This window comes from Pipistrellus kuhlii, unplaced genomic scaffold, assembly GCF_014108245.1.
Source record: "Pipistrellus kuhlii isolate mPipKuh1 unplaced genomic scaffold, mPipKuh1.p scaffold_m20_p_15, whole genome shotgun sequence".
NCBI classification, from domain to species: domain Eukaryota; kingdom Metazoa; phylum Chordata; class Mammalia; order Chiroptera; family Vespertilionidae; genus Pipistrellus; species Pipistrellus kuhlii.
In genome coordinates, this window is record NW_023425460.1 from 12,116,527 (window position 1) to 12,128,833 (window position 12,307).

At 43.1% G+C, this 12,307-nt stretch overlaps 1 protein-coding gene across 1 annotated transcript in view; it reads right to left on the bottom strand.

Moving 5' to 3' along the window:
- TET1 (tet methylcytosine dioxygenase 1) overlaps positions 1-12,307 on the bottom strand; it is a 103,110-nt gene that overhangs the window by 65,090 nt on the left and 25,713 nt on the right. The window contains exons 2-3 of the mRNA XM_045582213.1: positions 10,505-10,573; positions 9,836-9,889 (exon numbers count right to left, since the gene is read on the bottom strand). Coding sequence (XP_045438169.1) covers positions 9,836-9,889; positions 10,505-10,573 — 123 coding nt within the window. The remainder of the gene's footprint in view (positions 1-9,835; positions 9,890-10,504; positions 10,574-12,307) is intronic.

A 12,307-nucleotide genomic window follows, 5' to 3' on the forward strand; every position in this document is an offset into this window, starting at 1 on the left:
CTATAAATACCACTGCTTCATTTTTCATTTCTTTATTTCAGTGAGCTAATAATTAAGGCATCCTGTTGTCTTCCATTTCCCTGCAACCAACTGCTCTAGATGCAGCGGGTCAATTTAATTTCTGAGTCTACTCAACTACATTTATTTTTTTTTTAATCTGCTAATCTCCAATTTTGAACTTAGAATCCAATCAATGATGTACTGGGCAGTCTCCAACAAAGACCTCAACAGCAAAATGTGGAATCTGACTCAATCCTGAATTTTACTGTTACCCAGATTTGTTTGTCTGTTTGTTTTGTTTGTTTTAATCCTCACCCCAGGATATTTTTCCATTGATATTTTTGAGAGAGAGGGAGAGAGAACGCGAGAGAAAGAGAGAGAGACATCGATTTGAGAGAGACACATTGATTGGTTGCCTCTCAGAAACAGACCAAGGCCAAGGACGGAGCTTGCAACCAAGGTATGTGCCCTTGACCAGAGCAGAACCCGAGACCCTACATTCCAAGGGTCCATGCATGCTCTAGCCCCTGAGCGAGGGTTGATGCTTTATCCACTGGGACAAACTAGCCAGAGGTATTAGCCAGATTTCTTGATCTTCAAATCAAATGATTTTTTTAATATACTTTTTATTGATTTTAGATAGGAAAGAGAGAGATAGAAACATCAGTGCCTACGAAAGAATCATTGGGGGGGGGCGCATATCTAGGGAGGGGTTTGGGATGGGAATGGGGGAATAAGGACAATTATGTGAGACCATAATCAATTAAAAAAAAATAAGTAAATAAATAAATAAATTTAAAAAAAAGAAAGAATCATTGATTGCCGGCCTCCTGCATAGCCCCCCTACTGGAGTTAGAGCCCACCACTGGACATGTGCCCTTGACCAAAATCGAACCTAAGACCTTTCAGTTTGCAGGCCAATGCTCTATCCACTGAACCAAACCAGCGAGGGCTAAATTGACATTTATTGATTTATAGGCACAAGATATTACATGAAGGCACTACGCAAGACACAAATTTGAATGCTCTTTTAAACTGAAAAGGTTTATAGTCTAGTTAAAAGCATAATGAAAACAGCCCACTACTTTGGCTCAGTGGTTGAGCATGGACCTATGAACCAGGTTAGATCCAGGTGGAATCACATGCCCAGGCTATGATCTCAATCCCCAGGAGGGGATTTGCAGGAGGTGGCTGATCAATGATTCTCATCTTTGATGCTTCTCTCTCTATCTCTTCCTTTCAATCTGAAAAAAATCAATAAAAAGATTTTTAATATATAATTGTATTGATTTCAGAGAAGAAAGGAGAGAGAGAGAGATAGAAACATCAATGATGAGAGAAAATCACTGACCAGCCACCTCCTGCATGCCCTCTACTGGGAATCAAGCCCGAAACCCAGGGATGTGCCCTTGACCGTAATGTGTAATGTCAGCCTGAGGACTGAAGGGTCCGGGTTCAATTCCAGTCAAGGACATATGCCCAAGTTGCAGGCTCGATCCCCAGTGGGGGGGGCTTGCAGGAGGCAGCTGATCAATGATTCTGTCATCACTGATGTTTCTATCTCTCCCTCTTCCTTCCTCTCTGAAATCATTAATATATATATATTAAAGTGTTCAGTAAGTCCTAGCCAGTTTGACTCAGTGGATCAAGGATCAGCTTGGGGACTGAAGGGTCCTGGGTTTGATTCTGATTCTGATTAAGGGTACATGCCCAGGTTGCCAGCTCGATCCCCAGTGGAGGGTGGGCAGCCAATTAATGATTCTCTCTCATCATTGATGTTTCCATCTGTCTCTCTCTCCTTCTCCTTTCCTCTCTGAAATCAATTAAAAAATTTTTTTTATTTTTATTTTACTTTATATTTTATAGAGAGAGAGCAAACACCAATTTGTTTTTCCACTTATTTATGCATTCATTGGTTCTTACTTAAATGTGCCATGACTAGGGGTCAAACCCACAACCTTGGTGTATGAAGACAATGCTCTTAACCAACTTAGCTACCAGCCAGGGCCAAAACATTTCTAAGACAGAAAAGGAAAAAAAAAAAGGAAAAAAACCAAACAGCTTCAGATACTTAAGATAATTTTGTTAATAATTTAGTAAGAACTGTTATGTGATTTTATCGGGAAGAAATCATGTTTAAGGAATAAAACATCACTGTAGCTTGTATCATTTCAAATGTGTTCATCTCAGTTTACCTTTATGTTTTAAGCCGAGTCCTAGAATTCAAACTAACCATCACTTTTTAAAATATATATATTTTATTGATTTTTTTACAGAAAGGAAGGAAGAGGGAGAGTTAGAAACATCAATAAGAGACATTGGTCAACTGCCTCCTGCACACTCACCACTGGCAATGGCCCACAACCAAGGTACATGTCCTGACCGGAATTGAACCCGTGAACCTTCAGTCTGTAGGCTGATGCTCTAGCCACTGAGCCAAACCAGTTAGAGCTAACCATCATTTTTTTTTTAATGCTTATGATGTACTAATCTTTAATGAATATACTGTTAAGAAAATACACATTTCTGAAAGATTCACACAATGTTATAATTGAATATTATAATATTATATAATTTGAATACAATATTATTATTGTATTCAAAGATATAATATGTTTGAATTGATTAATTTCAACTGATTGAGAAATTACTGTCCTAGCACTTTACATGCATTAAATTCATTTAACTCCATAACAATTCCATGATCTTATGTGTGCATACTATGTTTAAAATTAAACAATCACACAACATAATACTTAAATAAAATAACTAAAACTAAGTTTCTAAAATAAGTTTAACATCTGATTCCTTAGAATCATAAGAACCTATACCTTAATCAAATTCATATGACATCACTAAATTTTAAATATCTATAATAATAAAAGTGTGATATGCTAATTAGACTGGACGTCCTTCCAGAGGATCTCTGAACGAAGCCAGGGCTGCAACGGGAGCCCGGAGCCCGGAGCCCGGAGCCCGGAGCCCGGAGCCCAGGTCCCGGGTGCCGGGTGCCGGGTGCCGGGTGCCGGGTGCCGGGTGCCGGGTGCCGGGTGCCGGGTGCCGGGTGCCGGGTGCCGGGTGCCGGAGGAAGACGGTAGGGGCGGGCGGGGGAGAGAGAGGAAGGTCTACTCTTGCAAAAATTTAATGCATTGGGCCTCTGGTAGTTGATAAAATTATAGCATCTGTTCCCTTAAAATTTGTCACATACAGAAAGAAATACCTATTTCGAGTTCACAAAGGACTAAAGAAGATATTATTTAAAGTTACAAAGCATCAGGGAGACAGACAGGAGGAAGATGGGGGGGGCGGCAATGGGGGAAAGAGGGAGACATCTATAATACTTTCAACAAAAAAGATAAACTTAAAAAATATAAAAATGCAAACAAACCCCACATAAAGCATCAGAACAGTTTTAAAGAAGATACTATAATCTTAATTCTCTTGCCTGGGTAGCTAAATCTTGCCATCAAATCTTTAAAAACATTATTTCTATGACATATGTTGGAAATTTAAAAAAAAACATTATTAAATGGATTATAAATCTGAAAATAAATTAAGAGGCTAGTAAGGTTTTGTCAGAATATGAAGAGTGATGCCATAAGGAAGATAGATCACAGAAAAAAGTACGAATCAGCGTACAATTATCAGTTGAGCATGAGTACTCAAGATGCAAGACGTTATGTTCTTTTCTGTGCTAGAAAGAATCCAGCAGACTTTTTTTGTGGCCTCAGTGAAATTTCCCTCAAGCCCATTCACCCCACTTGGCTTTCATTCACTCCGATTCTCTCTGGTTGGGAACATTCCTAGAAATTACTGAGCGGAGTCTTGAGTCACTGGAAATGTACACGCTCCGATGATAAATGAATGATTTGACTGTGTGTGAGCTGGATTAGTGACAACCCAGCCCTGAAACCAGTCTGATCATCTCTGGGCAAAAATGCCAGCCTTCCATTTCCCCATATGCAAACCAGAAGCCGCATGTGTGACTCTGACTGTGTGAATAAACACTGATGGGTGAACACACGGCTTTGACAGCTTTTGCCAGCGTATGACATAATGAGGAAAATAAGGACCATGTGTTGAAACATAAGTCTAAATTATTAAATGTATGTGAGCATCCTGTATTGAGATTACTTTCTTCCAATTTATATACACGAAGCTGGAATCCTGTTATAGATACTCTCACCACCCACTCTCAATCATCCCTGTCCCCCTCCCCCCTGGTCTGTTATATTCAGAAGTATGAGATCCACTGCCTAGGACCATGGAGGGCTCTATCACAATGGCATGTTTTATTTCCTCAACAATGGCCTATCACTTAAACTTGCAACATGTTGCTCTAAGTCGTGGAGTGTTATCCACAGTTAAGAAAAGTGTATTGCCGAGACCGGTTTGGCTCAATAGATAGAGCGTCAGCTTGGGGACTGAAGGGTCCCGGGTTCGATTCCGGTCAAGGCCATGTACCTTGGTTGTGGGCATATCCCCAGTAGGGGGTATGCAAGAGGCAGCTGATCGATGACTCTCTCTCATCGATGTTTCTAACTCTCTATCTCTCTCCCTTCCTCTCTGTACAAAAATCAATAAAAAATAAAAAAATAAAAGTGTATCATTTCTCCCAATGATTTGTTTTGCTAACTGAAACAAAAATTTAACTAATTGTGCAGAGAAAAGCCTTCAGTAACTGTTATCTTCCATTATGTTACAGTTTAATGGGTTTTTTAAATAAATAAGGTAGCTCAAGTATAGTGAATTTGATACTTTTAAGGCAGCAAGAGTCTATGCTGCTTTATAAAGGAAGGGAATAGTTCTCAAAGATATCAAGTAACTGTCCATCGATGGTGTTTTCCCTCTCTCAGCAGTTTTTTTTTGGTTTCCTACCACAACTTGCAATTTATCCATTTGTCTTTAATTTTCTTATTGGCCCGCCTTTCCTCAGCACCATTTAGTCTCCTTGAAGGCAGAGACTATTGTTGCACCAGCATTTCATCTGTACTAAAATATTTAAGAATGTTAATAATAATGGTGTTCAGGAAAGATTTATTAAGCATTGATTGTGCAATGTAGTAATACTAAATATTTTGAATGTCACTACGTCATGCAAATCAGGATGATGTATGAAACTGATTAATATATGATTTGGTTTTCCTTTTAAAAACATATTTCAAGGTATGTAAGCATGACCCGGACCGATGGGGCCCAACAGTTAAGAGTACCAGATCAGCCGAAACCGGTTTGGCTCAGTGGATAGAGAGTCAGTCTGCAGACTGAAGGGTCCCGGGTTCGATTTCAGTCAAGGGCATGTACATTGGTTGTGGACATATCCCCCCAGTAGAGGCAGCTGGTCGATGTTTCTCTCTCATTTATGTTTCTAGCTCTCTATTCCTCTCCCTTCTTCTCTGGAAAAAAAAAAAAAAAAATCAATAAAATATATTAAAAAAAAAAAAAAGTACCAGCCCATGCACCAAAGGATCTCTGGTTTGATTCCTGGTCAAGGGCAAAACCTGGGTTCGATCACCAGCCCAGATTGGCATGTGGGGAAGGCAAACAATCGAAGTATCTTTCTCACATTGATGTTTCTCTTTCTCTCTCCATCCCTTGCACTCTTCCTAAAATTAATGGAAAAATATCTTCGAGTGAAGATTAACAAATATATATATGTAACACGCCAGTGAAATATACATCTTATATGTTCCCCACTCCCCATCACTCCACCGTCACCTGCTCTCCTTCATCGCCACCATTAAGGAAGAAAACGGAAGAGCAGGGCTGCTAGGGCAGAAGCTGGTGGGCAGATCACCTCGTTTTCATCTTTTCTAAACCATCTGTCGTCTGCGTCCTGGTTTCCTACCCACTGATATTGCTTCACATGTGTTCACTCAGACTCCAAATACTACTCGGAAGGTATTTTATAATCAAATCGCTAGAAAATGTCCCTTACCAGCCTCAAAAGGGCATCTAATTACAGAATGTACCAATAGGGTACTCTCTCAGGGATGCTCACATTTATTTAGAAATGACTTTAGATTTATAGTTTAATTGAAAAAATAAGAGTTCCATACATTTTCATTGACAAATTAAAGTATATATTTCTATATAGTTTAATTGAAAAAAATAATAGAGTTCTATATACTTCCCCCAGCCTTGCCTGATGTTACCTTCTTTTTAAAAAGCTTTTAGAAGTTTATTTTGTTGTTGACAGTGTTACAGATGTCTCCCACTGCCCCCTCAATGTACGCATGGGTCTAGTACTATTTCTGACCCTACCAGGCTGCCCTCTGGTCACCAGTGATGCTACATATGCTGTGTGTCCGCCCGGTCCTTACACGCCAGGGAAGGCTGACCAAGACGTACTTCATCAGTGCGCTCCCTCTGCTTTTCACTTCTGAGGCGGAGCAACCACAGAAAGCAACAGGGAACTGGAGGGATTTATTTCCATTCCCTCCACGCTACAGCTTTCTCTGTGCAGGAAGGTCCTTTACCCAAGGCCCACAACAGAACCTCCGCTCGCTGTGTTCACCTGCAACCCTTCTCCCTGCGCCCAACCCCTCCCGCCCCTGCAGGCCCAGGCATGGCAATGGCTCTCTGATGTCATTAGAACCTTATTTTATCCATAAGCCTGCCCACACCTTGCAAACAACTCCTTTATTAAGTTACCCTCAATACCCCCAATTTCTCCGGGGGGGGGGCCAAGACTGACAGCCTAACCAAAGCGATGTTACCCCAAAATGGACTTTAAGGGATTATATCCTTCTACCCCCAATACACAAAGCAAAGATTATTTTTACATAAATGTTTTGACCAAGGGAAGTTCCAGATGATGCCACTCACAAGTCAAATTTCAAGGACCAAGGCCTGAAATTACTTCACACCTTTACTTTATTCAGGAGTCATGGAATGAATTATAGCACAGCTGCAGATTACATATGAAAACAATCCTGTGATCATTGATGGGCCTTGGGCAGGAACCTGGTCCTATAGCATCGGGAGGGGCAGGAGTTTGTGCTGGCCTGCCACCCCCTCCATCACCTGCCTTGATTCCCAGAAACTGTCGTTACAGCGAGAGAAGGGTCTCTCTCGTCAGGAATTTGGGATCAATGTCTATAATTTATAGCTTTGAGTTACAGTAGAACGAATATAGGTCACAGATACAGATTGTTCAAAGATGAGGTGTGAGACACACCAAGAAATGTGAGCCCACAACTAGTCTGTGTTTATCAGTGAGAGCTTCAATTCTATACCCAGTTTCCTTAATCAGAATCTTTATTACCCAACCACTTCTTCATAGATGATGAGGATGAAAGTTAGTCAAGGTAACCTACAGCATCTACCTAAAAAAAAAAAAAACACAAAGGACCCAAGATATTTGAAAATCCAAGAGGCCAGAGTCAAAGGAAGCAGACTACAAGGCCAAAGGCAAAGAGAGGATTCGAAAGGAGACCAGTTGTAACCTGTAGGTCCTGTCATTGCTCTCCTGGGAACAGCCAGCTGGTTTTGAAGTCTGTATCCGGACAAACTTAAACTGAAGGCTGTACTCTTCCCCCTCTCTCCTCCCCAAAATGTGGAATTCGTTTTGCTAACATCTCCTTCAGGGTTTTATAATATTCTACATTTGCTCTAACTGTATTTTACACAACCAAGCTAAAATAGCAAATTTTTCTTCTATAATGCAGAGAAAGCTTTCTTTTAAAAAAAAGTTTTTAAATGTGTCCACAGAACAGAGATAAAATATTTTAAAATGCCAACATTAGAAAAATATTTTTTCCCCATTTCAGGGCATTCCCCTACTCTTGTACAATAATTGATAACTATGGAGGAAAGAGAGCGAGAATTCAGTTCTGTTCTGGCACATGAATTTCAACCACTTATTTTTTAACAAGTCAGAGTCCACTGCCATTATTCAAAAAAAGCAACACACCGTATATTTATTTCTGAAATTTATTTCAGGCCACAGCACACCCACACACCAACAAAACACAGAATTAAGTAGTACTACCATGGCCCGATTCTGCATCCTCGCAAAGATGGGTGGATTTAAGCTACCAAGCTTAGTCTAGATTAGTTTGTCCATATAGTTTTTCCTTTTACTTCCTCCCACAAATTTCCAAGCCATTTATTAACAATAGGGCTAAAACTATTTCTCCCTTGAAGATATCAAGACAAAACACCCGCCGAAACAGGTTTGGCTCAGTGGATAGAGCATTGGTCTGAGGACTGAAAGGTCCAGGGTTCGATTCCAGTCAAGGGCATGTACCTTGGTAGCGGGCACATCCCCAGTAGGGGGTGTGCAGGAGGCAGCTAACCAATGATTCTCTCTCATCGATGTTTCTAACTCTCTATCCCTCTCTCTTCCTCTCTGCAAAAAATCAATACATATATATATATAGATATATATATATATGTATGTAAAATTTAAAAATAAATAATGTCTCTATTAAAAGAAAAGAAAAAAAGACAAAACACCCAAGTAGGACTTTTGGTTATATACTGATATAGTTGGGGGTGGGTGGATCAATATGCAGGGGGAAGAAGGAAAAAAAAAAAACGCATACGAAGACACACACACACAGAAGAGAGTTTAATTTACTTTGAAAATAACCAGTATTCTATTTGTCCAGGCCAAATGAGAATCTGTGCCAGGCAATTTCATTCCTTTATCATGCCTCGCACACTGATGACTGTATGGTAAATATTAAATCAATACGTGTTGGTTGATGAACAACGGCAATGTTGTGTACACACAGGAAACAGAAACTCGAGGTGATCAGACAAAATTAGAGAGCAATGCAAGGTTTGGTTCTCCGTGCCCATCACATTTCCAAGATGCACACCGGGAAACGGCGGGTGAAATAAAAATTTGCCACATTCACAATTCAACATGCTGTTCCTCTTTGAATGCTAAGACTTCGTTTGCAAAAGAAAAGCTATGACAAGGTTAAGACACTTCACATTACAGGTGCACAGTACAATCTTACAGACCAGCAGTCTTATTGCCTAGTGTCTTCTTGAGTGGAAAAGGTTGCTTGCTCAGGGTGCTTACATTTATCATAGCAACACACCACTGGAAGCGAAACCTTTAGCACTCACTTGCTAGACTAAAGCCAGCCTCCAACTTTTAGCAATGCCTTATGCTTTTAAGTTAACCCTTTTCCACACTGTACAAAGCTCATAACAGGAATTACTAGCTTCTATCAGATTAAGTGATGGCTCAAGACTCATCAGGTAAACGACTGAAAATAAAGAAAACATGCATATTCCTACAGTTCTAAGACTGTCAAAATTAAAGATGATAGCATGATGATTTAGGATTAAGCAAGGATCATTTGGCTTGTAAGATCTCAATGGCTTACACATTTTCGGTTGAACTAAAAAATCTCTAAGGATCTTTCCTTTGGAAAGGAAAATCATACAGTTTAAAACAGTGTCTAATGGAAAGTCTATTAAAATCATAACGGATCATAGCTGTCAACTTGAAAGAGTGTCTTTCTCCTCAGGAGCTAAGTTGACACTCTGGTGACACCACAAATGCAGATGCTACTAAGGCAGCTACAAAGGGAAACATTTCATTAACCACACTTTGCATATAAACTTTTCCTTCTGCAGATTGCTGTGGAGTTGACAATAAAGGATGCTAATATGCACATTATGCAGCACACATCAAAAAAAAAAAAAGAGAGAGAGAGAGAGAGAGAGAGAAAACCCTTTTCTTGAGTGAAAACCCATTTACTGAAAAATCTGGGAACATTCACATCCCCTGTACTCCAGATTTACCCCTCAGGGACAGAAAAATACTAGATGAAATGGAAAGACTGATATGATTGAATCAATAGCTGGTTACCTTTAAAACTTTGGGCTTCTTTTCCCTCTTGGGCCTCTTGTTTTCCTTTATAACCTAAAAAAAATAATGATAATAATAATAAAAAAATCAAATTGCAAAATAAGCTTCCATTTAAGAACAAAAAAAAATACCTCCCACCCCCACCCCCACCCCCCAAAAAAAATGATTTTGACTATTGCTCTGTCAAACTCCTTAGACCATGTCAAAGCATCAACATGTTTGCTAAGCAGCAGCTCGAGAGCTGATGGAAAAATGCATATACTTAAAAGTCACTGGCAAAAAAAAAAAAAAAAAAAGCAGCCTTGCAGAAAGATGAAGCAGGGAGATACCCTTCCTTCCCCTGAAAGTCTGTCTTAATTAGCCTCTGCATTCTTCACGGCGAAGCCCACGAGGTAGCCATCTTGCCCGCTTCTGCAGAGGCAGCCTCCACGGGGGAACAGCCCTGCACACTGCTTTTTGGTGTGATTATCATGGTGCTTCAGGGCGGCCCCGGCCTGCCAGCACTGTAGACGTGCTGGGCATGCCTTCTGCAAAAACAGCCCCGCGGAGAGGGCAGCCAATGGCAGGGCAGGGCTCCGCCGCCTCTCCTCTCCTCTCCTCTCCTGAAGCGGCGGCCTCGCCTGCCCGGCCTTCCCAGACAAAGGATCTCCTGTGCGGCTCCGCTCTCACCGAGGGACACAGGCAGCCCCAAGCTGCGACATGGAGTTCGCTGCGGAGGAGGAGGATCTGGTCGCCGAGAAGTCACAGGAGGCTCCGGCGGCGCCGGCACTGCCCACCGGGGCCCCGGGGCCCCGCCATCCCATCCTTCCGATCGATGATGCCTCCCTGATCGCTAACCCCTGGGTGGCTCCGAGGGCAGGTCTGCGCGCCCGGGCGCTGGGGAGGGGGCGGAGGGGACGCGGCGCAGCCCTGCCTCCAACATACAGGAGACATAGCGGCGCTGGTGTGTGTGTGTGTGTGTGTGTGTGTGTGCATGCGTCTGGGCTTGCGGAGGCCCTGGAAGGTATTGTGCATTTTTACTTTATAAGGCAAAGGCGAAATATTGGCGATATTGGAGGCGGGAGGTCATGTGAGGACAGGGGCGGCTCAGCTGCCGGGCTGCGTGTGTGCCTCCTTCCCCCGGAGCCACACCTCTCTGCAGCGGGCGCCCTGCCCGGACACACAGCGGTCCGACTTCTGTCAATAAATGTCCGATGACAACGACGGATTTAAAATAATAATAATAATAATAATAATAATAATAATAATAAATAAGCCACGGACAAGGAAAAGGACAGGATGAGGACCAGGAAGGGGAGGTGGGGGGTGTCAAAATACACTTGCCATTCTGTGTGGCTGGAGAGAAAAGATGTATCTCTTGCTCTGGACATGGCTGTGACCTTCATTTCCCCACAGAAATCTCTCCCACAACTGTCACTAAGCATCCCCTCCCCACCACCCCACCACCCTCCCACCCCCCAAGCTACCCGGCAGACCAGGCTGACGGACAGGGAGCTCCCTCTTCCCAGGGATTCAGACCCGGAGCCAGAGGAGGAACAAGGAGCCACCACCACGCACACACCTGAGCTGCCCCCTGCCCAGCGGGTGGTAGGTGCTGGGGGAGCCGGCACCAGAGTTGAAACTTGCCAGGTCCTGTGCATGGCAGAGCCAGGAGAGTTTAGCTCTGGCCATGCAACAGTGGCAAAAGAGCAAGAACCAGGACAGCTGCTGCCGAGAGCCGGCAAGTCTCAAGGTCACTGCCAAGATTCAGCGGCGAGGCCGGTGACAGCCCCAGCACAGCCGCCTTGACAGCTGCCCGGTCTTGGGAAGACAGCCTGGTCTTGGGAAGACAGCCTTCGTTCCACCCTCCCGGGGCCAAAAACTTTCGGGGCCAAAAACTTTCCGCGGCGCACATTTGGGGGTTGGCAGGCGGGCCTCCCTGGCTGCGCGGCCCAAGATGGGTTTTCCTCTTGCAGTTGGATTCAGAACAGATTCCCACCACCAGACACGGGGAGGGCACGAAGGCCTGTATGTCATCGCCCCTGATTCCCAGCCTTTCCGTTTGCCACAAAAGCATGCTTTCTATCGGTTGGGATGGGAATTCCAACATGCATTGTTTTTTCCATTTTAAATGGTCCCTCCTTCACCCTCCAACCTCAAAACATTTAACCAAGGCAAGAAGCAAACCTACTGGTAGCAAAACCAGTGGATCCTGACCTCACCACACCCACCAAAGCCACTTCAACCTCACAGAGCACCCACGAAGGAAAACTGGGGGGATGGGATAGGTAGGAAAACAGGATCAAACTCGGGATTTAAAAGTGGGTGCAAGATGTTTTCTTCAGTCCTAGCCGGCTTGGCTCAGTGGATAGTGTCTCAGCCTGGGGACCGACGTATCTCGGGTTTGATTCTGGTCAAGGGCACAGGCCCGGGTTGCAGGCTCAGTTCCCAGTGGGGGGCGTGCAGGAGGCAGCTGATCAATAATTCTCTCTT